We start from the raw sequence: 23,328 nt of genomic DNA, 5'->3' as shown, positions 1-23,328 counted from the left end.
GTCCCCCCTCCTCCCTATTCCATAGGTCACCACATTGTTACAACCTGGCATATTAAGCCTGTTCCTAACAAGATGAAAGACTGAGGTGATTAATGTGTCTGGACGTAGAGAGCACAACGTGTTATTTCTCTTGTTTTGTCCTATTTCCATACCTTTATTTCTTCATTTCTTTCTTTTTTCCCCCCTTCCCTTCCTTTTCTCTCTCCTTCTACATACAATGTGAATCAAATGTATGTAATTCATGTTTTTGCAATGCATAAAAAAAGGAAAGTGAAGAGCACAAGTCAGACATGCCCACTACTGGAGCGCAACAGGAACAACAAGCTGAATTGACAATGCCAGGTACCAAGTAGTGACAGCGATTGGGCCCATTAGATCCGGGGGGCCATATCCTTTGCGACATGACAAACCATTTGCTAGAAACTGGGCCGCATTCATATCCATCCTGGGCCGCATGCAGTCCTCGGGCCTCAGGTTGGACACCCCTGCTGTAAAGTAATACAAAATATGTCAACCGCATATAAATTATAATTACATTTGTTACTTTATTTCACTGTATTGAGTACATTGTGCATATTGTTCAAGTGAACAATAAATAAAATAAAAAGTGCTCAGGGAAGTACATTGGGTTACGTATATATCAATTCAGTTTTTTGAGTTTAGATCACCTTTAATATACTGTTGGAAAAAATAAGTCCTGCTTTATTATTGTATCAAAGGAATGCCTAAAGAAACTTACACACGGGCATTTTTTGCTGCACTCCCCTGCATTCCGCTTTCCACAGGAGTAAACGCACTCAATTATTGTCAAGGGGCTGTACTGACACAGACGCATGTAAGCACCAAACGCAGGTGTAATGCAACATGCTACGTCCAACCTGCGTTTGCCACTTACATGCGTCTGTTTGATGACAGCCCCCTTGACAATAACTGAGTGCGTCTACTCCTGCGCTCCCCTGCGGCTGAATGGAAGAAAGCGCAACGCAGGGGAGCACAAAAAACGCCTGTGTGCCCTAAAACTACCTAAAACTTAGCAGCTGTGTTAAATTAAACCAGCGATCCGCAACTAATGGCTTGTGAGTAACATGTTGCTCAACAACCCCTTGGATGTTGCTCCCAGTGGCCTCAAAGCAGGTGCTTATTTTTAAAAAGATGGGGACACCAAATTCAACCATAGTAATAAACCCATTTATTCTCAAATGTGTATATATATTATTCTAATTTTCAGAAATACCTTTTCAATGTGATTGTAGGCTAACCCTGGTCTTTCTTTGTTTCTGTTTGTGGCAGAGTAACCCACAGTGCAGTCTGATGACAGAAACTTAATACAGCAATGCTAGAAATAACAATGTATTTCACCCATGTTGTAAGGCTGTATTTATGCAGAATGCATCTGAAATCCACAACACGTACACAAAATGTAGATAATTGCATCAAAACAGCATTAGAAAGCATTGGCTCATAATCATTTTAGAATTACAAAGCTGCACCATACATCTTTTTAATAGTGGTTATATCATTAGTACCAGTAATAACTTCAATATCTCCTTTAACTGTAATGTTTGTATTGTTCTTTTTAGAAGAAAATCCACATTGTTTACAAATGTTCAAAAATGGCTACACTACTTTTTGGCTCAGCTGTCATTTGGGACAAGTGGTTAAAGTTGGCCGCTTGCTGGAAATGGAGAGGATACAGCCTTTGAACAACTGTTTACAAAATCAATAAGATATCCTCATGAAATTTCCTTACTACGCAAAGTCCTCTCTGATACTCAGGCCTCACCGTTGGACTTTTTCAAAGGGATTTGGGAAAGGGAGCTCCACATTACTTTTGCTGAGGAAGAGTGGTCCGCTATTGTTGAAAGATCATTCCGAACTGCAACTAGCTCCAAACTACAGGAGCACAATTATAAAATACTCTCTCACTGGTATAGGGTCCCTGTAAAATTAGCAAAAAATTTTCCGAATTTTCCGGACACGTGCTGGAGATGTGGACAAGGGAGGGGGACATTGTCCCATATTATGTGGGATTGCCCGGGGATACAACCTTACTGGTCAAAAGTTAAGCAACTGGTGTATAAATTTACGGACTTAGTGATTGTTGATTCAGCAGCCTTTTTTTTGCTTCATCATAACACAATGTCTACGGTTCAATATCAACGCTCAATTGTTTCCACTTTGATTAATGTGGCCAAAGCATTAATCCCCAGGTATTGGAGAACGGACAAGACTCCTTCAATCAAAGAATGGATTTTACAGGTTCAAGAAATCTACCAATTTGAGAAATTAAAAATTCCCAGAGATACTCCTTCCCAGGAAGATAATTTTAGACAGAAATGGACCCACTGGCTTCTATTTATGGAATCATCGGAATGTGCGGCTCTTCTCAAATAGACGGGTTTCGATTTCAGTATTAATGCCTATGTATCACTCTAATTATTATTGGTGGGGGCTTCACTGAGGCCCCAGCGGGCCTCCTCCTCTATGCCATCTTACAATATATAGATCTGTTCTTTTTTCTCTCCTAAGCTCACCTGTGACTTTTTCGTTTTTTTCATGCAAAAATATGTAGAATCACATATTGTTACACTTACGGCATAATCCTTCTGTTTTCTTCTGTTCTTATATTTTTCTGTTTTTGATCTTGTTACTCAGGCACACGACACTGAACTGTATCTTTATATGTATTTTGATCTGCCACAGTAAGGGTACATGATGTAATTGACCATATATGTACGAGTATGTGATGGTGGTGATATGTGGCGGTGCTAATAGAAAATAAAGAATTTATTAAAAAAAAAAAAGTTGGCCGCTTATAATCTCATCTGGAACACTACACACTGGTGGCCAGATTGCGCTGATGGATTAGCCTGCAGGCCAAAACAGTTGGATCTCTAGTCAGAACTATGTGTCCAGGCAGTTCTTTATACAGAATTAACCTCACAGATGCACCAATTATATCAATATTCTGTTTTTTAATTCTGGCCTTTCAAACTACGGTTTTATCCTACCAGAGGTTGATGAAACACATTTAAGAGGGCTACACATGCAGAGACAATCGTGCAGACCAGAAAAATCTGATAGATGAAGACTGATGTAGACACTCTGTTGGCGACTGGAACTGAATCTAAAGAGACCATGAGGATTGTCACTTTCATTTTGGCTGCTCCAAATTAAATTCAAAGTGTGGTTTTCTTGTAACACACAATCACAATAACACTTTGTCATAATGTGAAAGTCTAGTTGTGCAATTAGGGTGCAATTATAAACAAGCATAGTCTGCCTTTTGCAAAAACGATCCAGTCAGTCTAAGCCAGTGGTTTCCAAACTGTGGGGCTGCCCCCTGGGTGGTTCTGGACAAGTAGCAGGGGGTTCAGCCTGAAGACCATTTAAACTGGGATTTGGAGACATTGGAATAACTATAACCAACTGGACCCCCCTGTAAAACAAATCTTCAAGGGGGCCCTTTATGCAGCCTCGGCGGTGAGGGGGACTACCCTACATCAACTCACAGTCCAGGCTCCCCTGCAGTCATGGAGTCTGCTGGATGGTAGTTAGGCTATTGGGGATAATGCAAATTTGTTCTTCAAGATACTCATAAAAGCACCGCTAGAAAGTGAATTAGGATGAGATATGGAGTTGAAAACTCCCCTAGATATTCTTAGAACTATTTATGAACCAAGGTGGGCTTGAACCAAAATAGTCTGATAACCACTGATCTGCAGTAATATCATTTTCCATTAAAGTAGAACCCCCGTTTTACATTTTTCAGGGGACCAGGAAAAAGTACTGAAAGGATATAAGCACAGGAGTCCGTTTTATTTTGAGATACAATATTTACTGTGTTAATAACAAGGGTTAAGCATTGCAGGGTTAATGTTACTCTATGGGGGAATGTGCAAGACTCAATGTCAGTCACATACACAACCTAAAGCAATAAGTGATTGGCGCAGGACTGTATAAGGGGCAGACTAATTGGAATTGACCATTTACAGGCAGAACCATGGCAAAATATACATCTGGTTAGTAATTTAAACCTTTTTATTTCACAAATAAAAACATTCATAGAGGGGAAAAAAGGCAGTTTTTGGTACATCAGGACAACATTTTGATGTAAAATCCGGGAAAACATTACTTAAAATCAGGCAAATACACCCATTAAAATAAGGGTACTTAAAATTGAGGTTTTACTGTAGTTGTTTTGTACCTAAAGGGCACTTTGACATTTTTTTTTTACTACTTAAAGGGGACCCGTCACCCAAAAAAATTATTCATAATCCTATTTTATCACATCAGTCAAGCAAAATGAACTTTAATTACGCAATATAAATTGTTTGAATCTTGTTTCCTTCAGTCTGGGAATTCATAATTATAACAAACAGGCAGGAGCCATTTTGTGGACACTGTTATTAAGACAAGCCTTGTATCAGCTCAGAATCTTGTTTGTGCACCAGAATGGAGACCTGATGTCCATCCCCATGCCCTGGTTACACAATTAAACAGTGAAGAGAACGGGGAAATGTGGGGAGAGCAGTGATTTCTAGGAAGTGCTGAATGGAAAGTGAAAGTAATTGTCTGCCCCGCCTCTATGCCCAAGGCATAGAGGAGGGGCAGACAATATTTGATTGACAGCTGAGATGTTTAAATGTGCTTACAACAGCTATGAATGCTTTAATAAAAAATAGAAATTGGATTTCATGTTTAATTTGAAAAGGACTTTTATTATACAGCTTTTTGTGTCTGGGTGACAGGTCCACTTTAAAGTGGGCCATGGTTCTATCAAACCAAATGGCCTAGTAGACACATGCAGTGAATGAGTACATAGAGAACAACACATTGGCAATTATTTCACTTTATTCCCATTTGTATTGAAACAGTAGGTGAGGTACGATACTGCCAGCAGAAAGATACAGTAAATATGTTATCTGTGCCAGTGAAAAAGGGACATTTTTTTTTTTACAGTCAAGTAATCGATACTTGTCTCAATCTCAGAGTTTGGGCGACACTAGGATGTTTACCTCTTAGAATTGCAATATTTTTACAAGCTCAACAAAAAGAGAACCGTATACATTTAGTAACATTTATTTAGGCATTCAGTGTCAAGTACATAGTAAGTGCAAATATTCAGTCCAGAAGTTCACTAGGAACTACAGAGAAAGTAATACAAATCGTAATAAATTGAACAAGCGGACGCTCTCTACATACCATACATGTACTGTATATCTGGCTCCCAATCCCTTAAAACATGAGTACTGCAAGTTTAGTCATACAAAACGGATAGAGGTACCGTACACTGTTTTCACTTTTGTGCTGGAAAACACGAAACATTAGAGTCTACAGTTCTACGTATATATATATATATAATTGAGATAAATCCAACCAGCGGCCCAGAGACAAAGAAGCAAATTTGTACTATTGCGTCATTGTCCTAAGCATGAAGCCCTAGCCACATATCACATTAATTTATAGAAGCGCTGCAGAGAGAAGCAGAAAAACACTAAAAAAGGGTGGGAAATAAAATCTTACATAGGCTTCCAATGTCATGCATTTTATAGCAACACAAGAAGAACACAACTAGTACACTTTTGAATCTCTTCACTATACTTGAGTGTCTGACACAGCTGATTGCAAGTATATCTAACAGCAGAGAAGCAGGTCTCCGAGAGCTGCTTTGCTTTTTTTCTGGATGTTTCTGGGAACACGGTGTGTTAAAAAGAATGGTGCGTTAAATCGGAAGTGTAGCAACACGGCTGTTTCCACATTAGACTTGAATAATTTACCAACACTTGAATTATCCCCAGTCCACCTTATTCTTTCTGTTTTGTTCCTGGGATTTTAGCCTGGATCCTGGAATTGAAACAAGGTGGAAGTCAGAATGCTCAAAGCTGAAAAAATAAAAGATTTACTGAATCCATAATTTCTGGATTTGGCTGAAACAAATCCAAACCCTAATGAAAAAAAATTAATAAATAGGGAAAAGTTGTATGACTTTAATAAGAAGATTTATCAAGGGTCGAATAGTAAATTTGTATACAAATGAAAAATTTTGACCGTCAAAATTCACAATTCTAATTTTAATCCCCCTATTCGAATGTAATTTTGAATGTGAGATTTATCGACCATGGAAACAGTCCTAATTCGAATATTCGCCACCTAAAACCTGCCGAGTCAATGGCAGAGGTCCGTTGAGCCATTTGGAGATGTTGATAGCCTTCCTGACATTCAAGTTTTTTTTTTGGAAGAAAAACTCAATTCGTACGAATTGAATATGAATCAAATGCGATTCGAATGTTCGTGTTGGAACCTTTTGATCGAATATTAGAAAAAAAAATTCACTTGTATTCGAAATTCAACCTTTGATAAGTGGGCCTCTTAGGGTTGGGATTTTTTTTGGCTGAATCTAAATGACCCAAACCCAGGATTCAATGCCTCTCTAGAATAAACTGACCAATTCCAAATGGCAATTCCAAATGTGATTTTTATGACTAAATTCTAACAAATACTGTGTATACCTATTATCTTTGATTCTCTTCATATAATACTTATATACTGTATTGTACCATTATCTGAATGTCTGTAAAGTATAGCAGATCTTATTCCAGCTAAAAGTATAAAAATGAATATTAAATTTGCCAACTTACTTGGTCATAATGGTGTTCATATTTGTCCGCACAAGTCCCAGGTACTGATCAATCTGTGCCTAAAATGGTGCAATGGTGTGAATAGAGAGTTTACTCTTCATGGTTATGGCTTAAAGTCAGGTATGTATTTATTTGACATTATTATGGCTTACCTGATACTTGTCATATACAACTGGGAGAGAAAACATGGACACCACCGCTGCAAAACACATTACAGTAAGGTTAGAAACAAATCTAAATACCTTATGTAGGATGCAACACTAATAGCAAGTATGTGGCCCCTTTTGCAGAGTTACCAAAAGGTGCCTTTCATATACGAATATGAATACGAATATGAATTTTATATCTGTCAAATAACAAAGTAAGAGTGGCTAGGTCACGTGTTTCATACAGCTATCACTATGACCTGGAATAGGAGCAAAAAAGTCTGATTATCATGCTTGTCTAGAAGTACATTTAAACAGTAAATGCAGGTACTGCACTTGCTTTACAGGGGGGGGGGGTAGTTTACATAAAAGTTAACTTTAGCCATTATGCAACTGGTCCAAATTCACATTTAATATTCTATCGGATTGGCAAGGTCAGTGGCTCTATCAATCAAAAGGCATTGTAACTGTGATACTAGATACTTTTACTAATTCTTGTTTGTTAAATGTATCTTTCTACTTAGACCATCTGCAATATATCTTCCAATCTGCGATTCAAGCCAGTACCTACCTAATTTATAGCTGATCAACTAGAATACAGGTAGGACTGGTACAAGTCAAAGGTAAACATGTATCAATCTGTAAATACTTCTAACATTTTGTCCTGCATATTCTGTGCTAGGCTTCCATGGGTCCTAGCAACCAGATATATGAACCATCAAGTGCAAAGCATCGTCTTATAACAAAGACAGAGGAAATTTGTCCAAAATTTTAATTTGTTTGCTGAAACAGGTGCTTTCTGGACAATTGATCCCATGCATTTGAATGATTGGTTATTTGACATGAATTACCCATGATAAGAAGTGTGAGTCCATTGAAGAGAGCTCCAACGTATGTCAGTAACCACATTAGAACAGCAAACTGAAAAACACATGCAAGACACAAATATTTTATTAGTATGATTCCAAAGAGCAATAAAAAATCACTGCAATGAAAACCTTATATTTGTTACTGCAACTACCATAATCCAGAAACCAAGCCATGTTTTAAAACAAACAAAAACATTTCTTAGTAATAAACAAAGCTTAAACAAGTTAAGCAATTTACATTGGGAAGCAGTCAAATACATTTTGAGGAACGGACACTTCTTTCAAGTTTGATAAATGTGTCAATTTGTTAAACCCCTTTCTGATTATGAAGAAAATTCCCTTATAGGAATGTTTTGATGAATCAAAAACATAGACTAGTAGAGTCAGGTAAATATGTACATGTATAGGACCTATTATCTGTAAATCCATCAGAACTGTGCAAAACACAGCCAGCAATTGCCCAGTGTACTGGTTTGACCAATGCTCTATTTTTGTCTGATTTTAGCAAGTTTATTTCTATTAAATATGGTACAGTACACTCAAATTATCCAAAAATAACTCAAGTCCCAAGCATTCGAGATAGCTGATCCCATAGCTGCAGCAGGAAATACAAGCAAAAATCTATTTTAGAAGTAACATAAATGATGCTTTTTTGTATTTAAATGACTCATTACAAAAGAAACTTACTTTCAGTGAATCCACCAGATCCTGTACTAGGAAAAGTCTTCTCAACTCCTTTGCAATGCTGTTTGTGTATACTTGAAGGCAGTCTGTGTACTTCTGGATTTGTTCTTGAGACAGAGAAATTTCCATATCCAAGTAGCTCCTGTGTAGACAAAGAAACCGCAATCTGAATCTTTCCTACACCAAGAGGCTACAGACATGGCAGGATCCTTAACTATTCTCTTTGTTTTGTTTTATTTATTATTAATATTCTTTATATTTGTGCAATGCTTAATAGAGATTGCTCATTATTCACAGATTGTTTATTATTTACATTAATCCTTATTCAAGTGTAGCTTACAGTCTAATTATACCCATTATTTTGTGGCCTAATTTTAATGGTAGAAAATGAGGCATTCTACAAAATGTTTTTAGAGTAAAGCCCTTATTGTATTACCAGTATTAACCAGCTTTCTACTGATGTGATAGAACCAATTATTTGGCCTCTAACATCACACTAGAATAACTGATTATCTTCATTTGTGGAGGAAAGCTCTAAAGCTGCATTTTAAAGTCCCAGGGTATCTGCATTATTCAATATGCTTTTTGTATGAGGTTACATGAGTGACACATAACATCTGAACCATATCCCTTGTTTATATCCCACAGAAATAAACTTCTTCTTGTAGCTACCTAGAATATTTTCTATGGGGTATGTAGACTGTTATACAATAGAAAACAATAAAACCTTTATTTAGCAGGATTCAAGTAACAATTAATAATCCCCATAACTGACATAAGCATTTCACGGGTGCCTTGCATTTGACTGGCCCTAATGGGGCAAGAATGCAAAGAGAAAATTTTAGTAGCATCAGTGGTTACTGGAAACTAGGTCAGCGTGCTTAATAAAAAGGCTTAAATGCATCTGTTTTTCCTTTTGTGTATTGTGCCTACTCCAAGGGAATGCCTATGTCAATAGAGCTTTACGTTCTGCCTTATTAAAGGCTATAAGTAAACTCAGGGAGGGTTCTACTGGTTTGGATGACTGCCCAAACTACAGTTTTGTATAGGATTAGCACACTTTACTTACTGATAGAATTCCTTTGGAAGGAAATAAAGGGTGTTAGTGAGAGAGAATCAATACTGGCTGAACATAAATATAAAATTTGCAAGAAGAAATGCATTAACAGAAACAAGCCCAAGTCCAGCACAGAAAAATGATTTTTTTTATATGCTTTCTACATTTATTCCCTAACAAATCATTTTAGCAGTAAAGTATTCAGACTCCTTACCAGTTTTCCCATTTTCAAAAAAGGCAAATCTTGCAGTGAATTTTATTCTCTGTGATATTATTTCAAAGCACTTAAAGTTAAAGTTTAATTTATATACATTAATGTGCTTCGCAACTGGCCTCCACAAGAGAATCATTACTATTTCTATTTTATTCTCAGAAATTAATTACAGAATATACATGGAGCAGATGGATGGCTGTATTGATTGATGTGTAATTTATTTCTTTCATATTCTGTCCTTAAAACAAAAAAGTGCATTGCAATTCAAATCTATGCTTCCTTCCGGTGTCCTGGGCTGGAGGAGACATTTTCACTTGATTTAATTGTAGCGAGCAACGATTTTTATGTACCATTTCATAGCTGTAACCACATCATGCTAAAAAAATACAATTTATATATACATAGCTACAGTATATCTATATAACACACACACACACATACATTCATAACACTGTGGTTGGGAAGGATTTGAAAAAAAATTATTTTTATAGAATTGTTGGTAAGCAATAAAAGGGATCAATAAATGGAGATGCAGTGACATTTCTTAGTCAACAAGACCACCATTGGTCATCTCTGCATTCAATGAAACTGTTATATATGTGATGCTGCTAAACTTGGTCTATTAGCCTCCAGTAAGGAGCATGGTGTCAAGGATTAGGAAGGGGCGCTGTGTAGACTGATAGGGAAAGGGCGAGTCCTTGAGGCAGGAGCTGTATGTGCCTAGGGAACATTTGAAGGGAAAGCAGGAACAGGCTGATGAGGGCGAAGAGTCAGTCTGGATCAGGTGCAGAACAGGACGGAGAGGGCGAAGATCAGGACTGGACTGGACAAGGCAGGAAGAAGAGGGTGACGACTCAGAACAGGAACAGACTGGATGGGACAGGACGGAGCGGGCGTAGATCAGATCAAACTGGGGATAGAGTGCAGAGGGAGACTAGAGCAGAGGGAGACTAGAGTGGATAGGGGGAGAGGACAGGAGCAGGTTAGCAAGAGAGGACTGGAGCAAGATAGAGGGAGACTGGAGCAGATGGAAACTGGATAGCAAGACAGCAGAGGGAGACTGGAGCAGGATAGCAAGGCAGCAGAGGGAGACTGGAGCAGGATAGCAAGACAGCAGAGGGAGACTGGAGCAGGATAGCAAGACAGGACTGGAGCGGATAGCAAGACAGGACTGGATCCGAGGATAGCGAGAGAGGGGTACAAGGTAGGGTCAGAAAGCAAGAATCAGGAACAGGCGAGACAAGGTCAGTGCAAGGTGAAGTCAGGGAACAAGCAAGGCAGGGTCAGGTCAAGGCTGGGAAGGTACAAGATAGGGTAAAGCAAGACAAGACAAGGACAGGCAGACAAAGGCAAGGAGGAATAAGGGAAAAGGGGCAAGAGCTAGAACTACCTAGTTAGGGGTGCTGCCACAGTACTAGGGAGAAACAATGCAATGCTCTGGCAAGGAGTGTTCTAAGTGCTGCCCTTAAATAAGGAAGAGTCAGCCCTGATTGGCTGATTGCAACTAGGCAGCAGCTGGGTTGGGGCTGCAGAGGCCAAACAGGCTGCAGCTGAGCTGGGGCTGGAGAGGCCAATCAGGCGGCAGCTGGGCTGGGGCTGGAGAGACCAGGTTACACATAGCGAGCAACCCTACAGGCTGCTCACCTGGCCAAATGGTTAAGGTATCGATCCAGAAACCCAAAGGTCCCTGGCTCGAATCCCAGCAATACCGGACACATGGCTGGAAAGGAATCCTTGTAAGACGAAATAATATAAAATCTGACTGCAGATAGGAGTTGAAAAGAAATACAAGAGGCCACTCACTTGAAAGGATGTCCCTCGTCAGTTTTCTGTACAGCTTGTAAGACTGATTTGTAAATTCTGAAGCTGATTGTGGCTGAGAGAGCAGCAAGTGCTAAGTATGCCATGACACTGACAACGCTGAACTGTATCAAAGAGAAGAGCATCAGTAGGACACTTCCAAAGACAATTCCAGTTTGCTTGATATCTCGCCAATATAATAAGTCAATTGCTGCAGAGAAAGCAGAAAAATAATTATTTACATCAATTATTTATCCGTTTTACTTATTATATGTTATACTCTGTTCACAATTATGGCATATCGTTCATATATGTGAAATAGTTCAGCACATGGTCACTCTTCTAAGATATATGTGTATCATAAAAATGATCTTTAAAGGAATTGTTCAGTGTAAATATAAAAACTGCATGAATAGATAGGCTGTACAAAATAAAAAAATGTTTCCAATTTAGTTGGGTAAACAACTATATTAGAAACATTTTTTGGTATTATACTGATGCTTTACGGTGTTACTAAAAGTACTTATTGTATATTCTACAGATTAAATATAATACACAAAATATAACAGCTTGTGATTTTAGTGAGATCATATTCATCCCTGTTTCATAATCTCACTATGCCAAAACATCTAGGAAAAGTATTAAAGAGTTCAAGTAGAAGAAGCTCAGAAAAAATACAACCTGGATTGATGGGATCTAATATTTGCCGCGTGCTTCCGGGTTTATGCACCTGCTTGATTACGTCATTGCTCATTGGCGCGAAATTCAAAAGTATTTAAAGGGATTTCAGTACTGAACACATGGCCCGTTGTTAGGTTCAATTTAGTTTGTTCCTGGTGATATTTCTAAGTGAATCCTGTTGTTCTTCTGGTTATTGACCCTTGCCTTGTCTGACTATTCTGAACTCTGTATCCAAACCCTTGCCTGCCTGTTTATTCTGATCTCTCCTAGCTGACCCTTGCCTGTCTGATGATTATTCTATGTTCTCCAATCTGGCCTGTCTGACTATTCTTAACTCTGCTTGTGCTGGCACAGCCTGTCCGTCCACGCTGCATAGTCTGGTCTGTCTTCCAAGCTGTGTTGTCTTCCATCCAGTATCCTTGGTGAAACGATTGTGCCCCTTTGCTGGTCCAGAACCTTTACTAAGAGCTCCTCTCTTAGTAGGACCTGGCGGCATCCAATTAGCCGAGAGCTACTCCCGAGGTGAAAGGCGGCTGTTAAAGGCAGAAGCAAGACCAGCCGAGACCAGGAAGCCTAGCACTGGTTCTGGATATAGGGTGCCGAACGCGACACCTTGGTTTTGAAACAAGATATTGGATAGACAGGTGTTCACATACTTTTGGGCATACAGAGTATTTATAAGACCCCCAGATGGACAGGATTTAAAGGGATACTGTCATGGGAAAAAAAACATTTTTCAAAATGAATCAGTTAATAGTGCTGATCCAGCAGAATTCTGCACTGAAATCCATTTCTCAAAAGAGCAAACAGATTTTTTTATATTCAATTTTGAAATCTGACATGGTGCTAGACATATTGTCAATTTCCCAGCTGCCCCAAGTCATGTGACGTGTGCTCTGATAAACTTCAATCACTCTTTACTGCTGTACTGCAAGTTGGAGTGATATCACCCCCCTCTCTTTTCCCCCCCAGCAGCCAAACAAAAGAACAATGGGAAGGTAACCAGATAGCAGCTCCCTAACACAAGATAACAGCTGCCTGGTAGATCTAAGAACAGCACTCAATAGTAAAAACCCATGTCCCACTGAGACACATTCAGTTACATTGAGACGGAAAAACAGCAGCCTGCCAGAAAGCATTTCTCTCCTAAAGTGCAGGCACAAGTCACATGACCAGGGGCAGCTGGGAAATTGACAAAATGTCTAGCCCCATGTCAGATTTCAAAATTGAATATAAAAAAATCTGTTTGCTCTTTTGAGAAATGGATTCCAGTGCAGAATTCTGCTGGAGCAGCACTATTAACTGGTTCATTTTGAAAAAAAATTTTTTTCCATGACAGTATCCCTTTAAGAAAAACAAGTCTAATACGTCAAAGTCTGATCACACCCACAAAGGATAAAAGACCGATTCCGATTCCAACTGTATCAAATAGTAATACCTTTATTTGTATAATTTCCCTTTTTCACACTTTAAATGAGCAATTGAAATGTGATGGAAATGTAATAATAATGGACATTTTCACATACAATCATAGGAAAAGCTGTTATCCCGAGGAGAGTAATGGTATTTCTTGTAAAGTTGAAGTAGGCGCTTTCTACCATAAAATAATATTTCAGCTTTAATCATGCAGTGGTACTGCCCCTCATATTTTCTTTCTTTGTATAATGTTCTCTGTGTTCTTTTACCCAGCAGCTCTTTCATTCTCTACCGCTTTGAATTGCGTTGCTTTGGTACAGAGCACCCTGTTGTGCTTTATTATACAGCATATGAGAGACATTTTAACTTTTCTTTTTTATTTTGTTTCCTAAATGCCAAAGGCCATAAGCCTGTGGAGCAAATGGCATATGAAAAGAAATGTGACAAATAGTAAAATGCCAAATATACTTTGCTATCCTCCCATTTATGCAAGCTGTGGTTGAAATATAAGTAAAATGACAGTTTATTTAGTGTCCACCTAAGGAGGCAACTCTACTCCCAGAAGTAACACTTGTGCCTTGTGTGCATCTGCTAAGAAAACGGGGTACCTATGTAACTATTAAGACCCATGTCCTCCCGTACCTTAAAATTTGCCTATGTGTTCCAGGACTCCATACTGGACTCCTAGATGATTTGTCTGGGGTACAAAAGTCTGCCACAATTGTCATGGTCATTGGATCCTGCTTGCATTTTGTCCCATGTCAGTGTAGTTGAGGTGATTTGTGTCCCTCTTTATTTTATTCTGTCTTTGCCTCTCTTAATGGGTATTCTGGGTTCCCACTCAAGCACTCAGTGTTATATCCTGTGTCCAGTCCTGCTGTGTAACTACAAAGAAATCTGCACCTGCAATCTTAGTTGCAGTTAGACTGAGCACTCAATATTTTTGTTTGTTTTGTGCACCTGCTTACACAGCACGTACAGATATACACCACTTTTTATATGAGCTCATTCAAATGGGCTTATGTATAAAAGGTGCACGAACATCTTATCTGAACTTCCAGAAATAAATACAATGTATTTTGTTTACACAGACATACCTAATTGCACACTTTGAAAGGTAAAAATGATACTGTGACAAACCATTTCCCAACTTACCTTTGGCTCATATTGTAATGAAATCCCTCCCACATCTTGTTCCATTGGAAAGTGGTGGATTCAGTGACTTTAAAGGTAAGGACACACGAGGAGATTCAGGGAGATTTTGTCGCCTGGCTACTAATCGCCTTGTCTTTTGAGCAACTATCTCCCTGAACTGCCTCAGCGTTTTTCCCCATAGGCTACAATGAAAAGTCGCCTGCGCTAATGCACACAGGGCGATGCGTTTTCAATAGTTGCCTGAAATTGCCTCACTGAGGCAACTTTGGGCAACTATTGAAAACGCATCACCGTGTGTGCATTAGCGCAGGCGACTTTTCATTGTAGCCTATGGGGAAAAACGCTGAGGCAGTTCAGGGAGATAGTTGCTCAAAAGACAAGGAGATTAGTAGCCAGGCGACAAAATCTCCCTGAATCTCCTCGTGTGTCCTTACCCTTAGTCCCTCCCTGGGTGTTGCACAGATTCAGTTGAACGAAAAGGGACTTCGTATGTCAGAATCCCTTGCCAATGAAATGGGGTTGCATTTCATGTCACAAAAGGGGCTATGTTTTCACAGACTACACTTTGTTCCTGTGCTTCAGTGTTGCTCCTTCAGAACTACCCATCATTAAAGGGGCGGTAAGCCCAAACATACAGGTGTGCTTAATAAAAAAAAAATCTATGCAACTTTCCAGAACACATTTATTACACTTTTTCAATGACAACAAAGGTATCTGTAAACACAATCTGTCTGTGCTTTTGCTATTCTCTGCCCTGTTAGTTCTGAATCACAGACGTGTAAAAAGTATTTTGAGGCATTTCCTTGTCACAAACAATATTAATTATTTCCATTACACTTGCATAGTTCCTGATTTATTTTTACGGAGATGAGCTATTTAAACTGATTAATTCAGTGCAGAATATCTATATACTGCAAGCTCTGCACCTATGCACATTTGCCACTATATTAATAGGTAAATGCAATAGGCACACATACTGTATTGGATATTTAATTACTATATTTCCCAAATAGGTTTTTAGTTTTCTTTTATAATATACTTGTTTAAACCTATATGATTTAGCCATGGCACTCTTCTTACTCATCTCAACGTTTTCTTGCTATAAGCAACTAGATATTTCCAATTTATGCTAAAATTGCTTGACAGAACAGGTAAATCTGTATTTGGCATGACAATGATGTTAGATTGATGAACTTTCAAATTAAATATTGTCAGGCACAAATTCATTACCACTATGCTAATTCACTAAAATGTGAGTTTGCGTCCAGGGCGCGGAATGCTGGAGACTTTTCGCTATCAATATTTCTTCAGTGCGAGCATTTCATATCGAGGATTCGCTAGCGTTCATTTGTCCCTAGCGAAAATTCGCTAATAATCTTACGCTTAGGTTAATTTGACTAGGGGAGGCGCATATACACGTCTTTATTAAAGATGTTGGTGTAAATGCTTGAAGTGGACACTTTTTATTACAAATGTCCAAGGGAGCTTAATAATAACATAAACGTTCCTCTAATGCCCTAGACATAAGCCCACCCTAAAATATATGTGGCATGCCCCTCAAATGTGTTAAAAAAAATCTTTAATAGTTCGGACTTTTGAAAGCAATCCCACTTTAAAAATAGAAAAGTCGTCTGCGTTTTTTACACTTTTTATGACTCCGAGGGTACAGGATATGATGTAAGTGACATCAGATTGAGGAAGATGTAGCTGCGTTTCAGCAGTTCGCCTGGTCTGAGGTGGTGAAGGAAACTCTGGCGAAAGAGGTAAAGTTCAGTAAAATCCGCAATTTAACGAACGAATGCTAGCGACAGTCTCTTTCGCTAGCGAATTGTCGTGTGCACTGCGGTGTCCCTGCGGATGTGATTTCTGGCAAAAAGTCGCTAGCGTTAGCCACTTCACCCTTTAGTAAATCTGCCCCTATATGAGAAACAAGTATACCCCTACCCAGTTCTATCAAAGAGTGCCCCCAGCTCGTCGCAGCCAGCATCGTATTTATAGATGACACTGTCCTAGGCAGGCTCAGCCTCCCTTCTCCCCAGTTGCTGCCTGCACAAGACTCAATACAATTGTGCCAATGTGATCAGGGGTACTGCCCCCTACAGCCCCACCACCAGATTTCACATCAAATATCCAGTAGCAGGCTGAGGACTTTTTTGGCACCCAAGGGCCGCCCCTCCATTCCAAATGTGTCATCCTAGGCACAAGTCCTTAGATGTCTATACAGCAGTTGAGCAGTTATACTAGAGGGGTTGAAAAAAATCTAAATGTAAATGTCATCATTTTAGACTTCTAGGTTTGGCTTCCTAAATTAAATAGACAGCATACCCCCTTTTTCAACATTTGTTGCATAGCGCTTGAATTAAATGCATAGGGCTTGAATTAAACATACTTTTTGACTATTGTTTTAATTGTGAAATATATATGGATTTTGTCATTTCTTGCACTTAGCGAAAAATCTGAAACCAAAAGTAAAGTCACATTCTACTTCCTGTCCATACAATCACAAATAAAATAAATCATCAGTTCACTGAAACTTAAAGAATCTTACCAAACTGGAATATACATTTAAGTAAAAATTGCCCTTTTACATCTCTTGCCTTGAACCACCATTTCGTGATGGTCTGTGTGCTGCCTCAGAGATCACCTGACCAGAAATACTCTGTTAATTGGCTCTTGTGACATAACATGTATGGTTTGTTTGTTTGCTTTAGTTTATTTACATGAAGCAGGGTTTTACATATGAGCTGTTTTAAGGCAATATATTTTTATAGAGACCTACATTGTTCAGAGGTATAGTTTTCCTTTAGCATGTGATTTTTTTTCCTGTTTAGTACAAGGAAAATGAAAAGGCATAACGTATATGTCCTATAAGAAAAAACTATACTGACCTTTAATAGATAAGGCTGTACATAGTACATAGTTTCTCAATACATCCATTAATTAATGTTTAAAGATTTCCCTTAGTATATCCTCATTGCAAATCAATTGATTATACTAGTGATACCTAAGGGCAGAGACACATGGTCAGATTCGGGGAGATTAGTCACCCGGCGACAAATCTCCTCTTCTTTGGGGCCACTGCCACCCGCCGGCTAGAATGTAAATCGCCAGTGGAATGGCACTCAGATTGCTTTGTTTTTCCGAAGTCATCCGAAGTTTCCTCGTGAGGCCGGCGATATACATTCTAGCCGGTGAGAAGGCAGGGGAAGACAGTTCGGGGAGATTAGTCGTCCCGAAAAAGAGGAGATTTGTCACTGGGCGACTGATCTCCACTAATCTGACAATGTGACTCTGCCCTAAAAGGGAACTATAACTATATTATGTTAAAACCTAAATATAATTGTCTTTACCACTATGAAGATAATAGATATGTCCCACTGTCTCTATTGATTCTTCAAAATCCATACCTTGGTGACTTGGTAATGACATTAAAGAAAAAAAAGCATCTAACTCCAAATCTACCAGCAAACAATGGTAGTGCTTGCAGTGACAAAATAACTGTTCTTGTTTGTAACAAATCATTTAAGAAAATGCTTATTTTAACTAGGGATGCACTGAATCCAGGATTTGGTTCGGTATTCGGCCAGGATTTGGCCTTTTTCAGCATGATTCGGCCGAATCGAATCCTAATTCGCATATGCAAATTGAGGAGGAGGGAAATCACGTGTTTTTCACAAAACATGGGGAAATCACTTTTTGTCACAAAACATGGAAGTAAAAAACGTTTTCCCCTTCCCACCCCTAATTTGCGTATTCAAATTAGGATTCAGATTCGGTTCGGTATTCGGCCAAATCTTTCGCATAGTAATCGGGGGTTTCGGCCGAATCCAAAATAGTGTATTCGGTGCATTCCTAATTTTAACATAAACTACATGTACATTTGCCTTCATGATAGTTCCCCTTTGACCTATGGGTTGGAATCTCCATAGTAAAATAGGCAATAATAAATAATGTACAGTGCATCATTTATTCTAAATCAGTTCTTTGGGTCACTAATTACACTTTGAACGTAACTTGGGCCTCCTGAGAAACAGGAGAAACTCTGGATTATATCCTTTTTATCTACAGGTTCAGGAAATGTCCCAGCAGCCCTGGAAGCCCTCAGAACACATTGGCATAACAACACAATAAACCATATAACTATATGATCACATTGCAAGGGTGGGGACACCCCTGCCATCAGGAGGCAGTGCATGGAAGGTTGCTAAGGGCAGGCAAAAGCTGCTTCCATTGTTTAAAAGATAAATTCGGATCATCTAGTGCAGTGATCCCCAACCAGTAGCTCGTGAGCAACATGTTGCTCTCCAACCCCTTGGATGTTGCTCCCAGTGGCCTCAAAGCAGGAGCTTATTTTTGAATTCTAGGCTTGGAGGCAAGTTTTAATTGCATAAAAACCAGATGTACTGCCAAACAGAGCCTCAATGCAGGTTGACAATCCTCATAGAGGCTACCAAATGGCTAATCACAGCACTTATTTGGCACCCCAAGAACATTTTTTATGCTAGTGTTGCTCCCCAACTACTTCTACTTCTGAATGTTGCTCACGGGTTCAAAAGGTTGGGGATCCCTGTTGCAAAGAGCACAGTTTTAGTGATGTGCCTCCCCCCCTTAAGAGGGGCAGATTAATGCACAAGCGACCCTGGGCTATAGCATAGAGGTTCAGTGTGATCAGGGGCCCATTTCTATTTTCTTTCAATGTTTATGTTTATTTGTGCTGCTGGGTCCAGTCAGGTACACCTGCTAGGAGAAGGAGGCAGGCACTGGGTGCAGATGCAGTGATGTCACTGGCACACGCCAAGCCCCACCCAGTGTAGAGAGCTTGGGTACAATTGTGCCTGTATATGAAGGGGAGCTTGTGTGGATGTACCCTGGGTCCCCACATTAATCTGCCCTGGCCCTCAACTCGTTTTGGTGACCCTAATTGCCCCTGTGCTAAGGCTCCCAAATTAAGCATTGTCTGTAGGATTTTGAACAAATAAATAGGGTTGGTTAATGCATGGTCCTCATACAAATTTTATATTTCTTATCTAATAAAAATTCTGAGCAACTGGGCTAAACATGGCAGGCAAATGAGAGCAGACCCCTTATGTTATTTAGTATTTAAAGAACATGACAACTGTACATTTTCCTATGGATGTATAGAAAAACGTCATTGTATTTATTACATATATCACCTCCATTTGCTAGCACCGTCACATTTTCCTTAAACAAATAGCAGCTTTCATCTGGTGTCCATTTTGTCTCTGACACATGATCAGTGATATTTACATCTGCAAAGAGCATATATTCATGCCATCAGAAATGTAGGCTTACACAGGCACAACTTACTTTGATAAAAAGTTCTGCTTGGAATAAGAACTTTAATGGGTAAACTAAGCTCAGGAGGGGAGGTTAGGAGAAAAAATAGGAGTTAGAGCAGTGTTTCTATGGAAACCAGCAATGCCATCTCTTCATTGACAGGAGGGTGTGCAGTGCCGGATTTCTCTCCCGAGTACTCCATGGCCCCGGGGTCCTATCGCCCTCTATCTGCCCCCCCCTCCGCGAGCGTGCATGCATCATATCACTGGGAAACTCTGCATTCCCTATGCACTGGGCAGTTTGCTGCCCCTAAAAATTTGCCACCCTAGGCCTGGGCCTTTTTAGCCTCACCACAAATTCAGGCCTGAGGGCGTGTTAAGTAACCCGGGTTGAGAAGAAATGAGCATGCTCATTAGCCAATAGCCAAAGTAAATTCATGAGGGTGGGGCCGAGTGGATGCTGCAGCCTTAATATTAATAACTAGCGACAGGTATTTAAAGATTTCAAAATGGATGTTCATTGATTACATTTTTGTGGGGGGTTTACATGTCCTTTAAAAGGGTCATATAGTGTTTTTTAAAATCACACTCACAGGGGCCTATTTATGAAGCCTTGATTTTTTTCTGGTAAAGTTTTTTAGGGGCAGAACTCACATCTTTAGATTTACATTTTGAAAATGTTTCTTGACATCACGATCTGCTCTGGATATTCCGAAAAAGTCTGGGTTTTCAGGCGACAACTCAAAAAAAAAATCATGCGCTTTGAGCGTCAAAATCAAAACAGTTGTACGATCCAAGTTTTCCTACGCTTTTGTCAAGCCATTTCCCGCACTGTTTTTTCGAACTGATTATTTGATAAATAAGTTAAATTCGTGAATGGGAGTTAGGTCGACTTTATTTTAATAAAAAAATTAGATACATTTGGGTTTTAGTAAACACCCCTTTAATGTAGTTAGTGATGAATAATGTAACAAGCCTGATTACAATCTGGACTAAAATGTGCTCACTACTTCATAAATGAGCTCCACTTAGATCCTCTGGGATCTGTGTCTGCATCAAATTAGTGATGATGGGTGTGTCCTAATGGACCTTGCCCAGAAGCACAGTCAATTGCGAGTAGTCGATGATGGCAGCTACGTGTTCATGTAAGGGCCTAGTTGCTGATTGCCTGATATCCTACAGTGTAAGGTGCGAGATCTGAGGGTTCTTTTGCAGAGACTGAGAAATGGAACATGTGACTGCTGCTAGCAAGTTTCAGGGGGATATTTGAATTAAAACAGTTAAAAATAACTATTAAAAGAATATTGTTTTTTTAGAGGAGCATAAAACAGTATCGAATACTTGATTTTTATACAGTATGTCTATGAAGTTAATAAGAGATTCAAGCTGCATTTTCTTCTTTGTTGCTTATTAAATGTAGGCCCTGGGAGGGAGAAAATCAATAGGGCAAGAGAACGTGTCTTTTAGGCCTACAGCTTGATAAGAAATAATCCACCGGCTACCAGCAACACATGGCATATAATAGTGAATCTTTATGGAAGTTTTTCTGTAGCGTCACCAATACATACATGTAGTACACACAAACATTTTACAAATAGTTGAATATGAATATTTCTATTTCTTGCCTCTGCAGCATGCACAATTCTGGGACAAAGAAAATGCTAATCAATATGTGCACAGCAGGGATAGCTAAACCTGCAGCCTGTTTTTTGTTGCTGAACTAAAACTGTTGTTTTAGAGAATGATGGGAGTTGTAGTTTCACAAAAGATCTGTATGCTGAGCATATCAGCAATATAACATGCAACATTTTATTTATATATATATATGTATGTGTATATATATATATATATATATATATATATATATATACACACACAAACATACAATCATTTATTTGCTTTGCATTAGGCCCCTACAGCAGCTAAAGGGTAAATGTGTTATTTCTATGGAGAGATGCCGCTATGATGGGTAACCATGGATACCAAAGACCTGAGGTATCAGACTGAATTATTAAATCACTGGAGACATAACAGAGAGCTAGGATTTTCTAAATGTAAAATACATGTTGTTTACAGATATTATCAGAGAGCTTTGTTCTTTTTTTTGTACACAAGAAGAAACTAAAATGTTTACATTTATATAAAGGATTAAATGACTAAAAAAAAAAACCCATGCTCAGCCCCTCACCTTGAGCAAATTCTGTCTCACTTGCAGGGGAAGTCATACATTTTCTAGTAAATATTGAGTGTAGAGCAATGTGAATCTCTAGCACCACTGAATATTCCAGAAAAAAAACAAAGGGTAATGCAAGATGTGATGTTAGAATAAAAATGGCTGAAGAGCAGACAGAGGGATGGCTCAGGGGCCACACCCAGATGTTATAATAAGAACTGTATCATTGAAGGAAATCCCTTTCTACTCATTACTAAAAGAAACAACTACGTACAATCCTTTAGACAATATAGACAATTGAATTTAGAAAAGCAACACATCTCCCTAATGCTTTTCCACCAAACAATTAGGCATTACGAGAGCAGGCCGTTAGGTGCCATCGCCAGTGATTTTGCTATTTGGCTGGTAGCTATCGTTCCTTTGTTTTCGATAAAAGACATGGGTTTTGCCCATCTCTACCAGGGAGTCCCTTTAATCTAAGCCCTTGGCTTTGTTCTTTCATAACAACCATCAACAGTTATTTCAAGCCTAAATTCCAAATGACAAATGATGCAGATGACATGCAAGCATGGCCCCGCACTCCATATTAGACTGGGTGACATTGCATGATAATGATATGAAAGACCTGTGAGAATTCAGAAATACAGCATGAAACAGACGGAAAACTCTGCTGTGATACGGGCATGCTCTTTGTGTGTGGCTAAGCTAGGCTAAAAGCTAGAATAAAATACCCTGGCATTTCCAGTTGCTCCAGAGACATTCCATCCGGGTTGAATCGGCGCTGGCCTGCATCTTGTGGCTGTGGAGTCGGAGTGCTGCTGTGTTGTGAGGCTGAGTATTACCGCTCTGGCATTCCAAAGCATGAATAGGTGAGCTATCACTGCTGCTCGCATGCACTTGCTACAGACTGATGCTGTAAGCAGAACGAGTGGGGGGGGGGGGGGGAGGGCAGGCAGGAGACGCTGCAGTCTTCACTGCAGCAAATCAGCACGGTGATGTGACTGCCTCATAGATGTATCACTCCAAAGGGGCTGCACGCTTGTCTCCTCATTGGGAAGCATTAGCCTGCTAGCTTTACGGCACTGAAGGGTGACACATATAGCTGCCTCCATCATTTAAACAATGCTTCTGCTTGCCAGTTTTAATAATGCAGTAATTTGATCAATGGCTCTACAGCATCAGTGTATTATAAACT

At 39.3% G+C, this 23,328-nt stretch overlaps 1 protein-coding gene across 1 annotated transcript; it reads right to left on the bottom strand.

The window, feature by feature from the left end:
* Positions 1–4,021: 4,021 nt before the first annotated feature.
* rtn1.L (reticulon 1 L homeolog) lies at positions 4,022–23,126 on the bottom strand (the record flags this gene model as incomplete). Its single annotated transcript, NM_001095537.1, is given in 7 exon segments — positions 4,022–5,847; positions 6,642–6,700; positions 6,794–6,840; positions 7,639–7,708; positions 8,344–8,482; positions 11,415–11,622; positions 22,865–23,126. Coding segments are annotated over 7 exon segments (624 nt in total). The 5' UTR covers positions 22,926–23,126.
* Between the last annotated feature and the right edge of the window lie 202 nt (positions 23,127–23,328).

Source organism: Xenopus laevis, chromosome 8L (genome assembly GCF_017654675.1).
Source record: "Xenopus laevis strain J_2021 chromosome 8L, Xenopus_laevis_v10.1, whole genome shotgun sequence".
Classification (NCBI taxonomy): domain Eukaryota; kingdom Metazoa; phylum Chordata; class Amphibia; order Anura; family Pipidae; genus Xenopus; species Xenopus laevis.
Note: the sequence above shows the minus strand (reverse complement) of the source record. Positions and strands in the feature narration are given on the sequence as shown.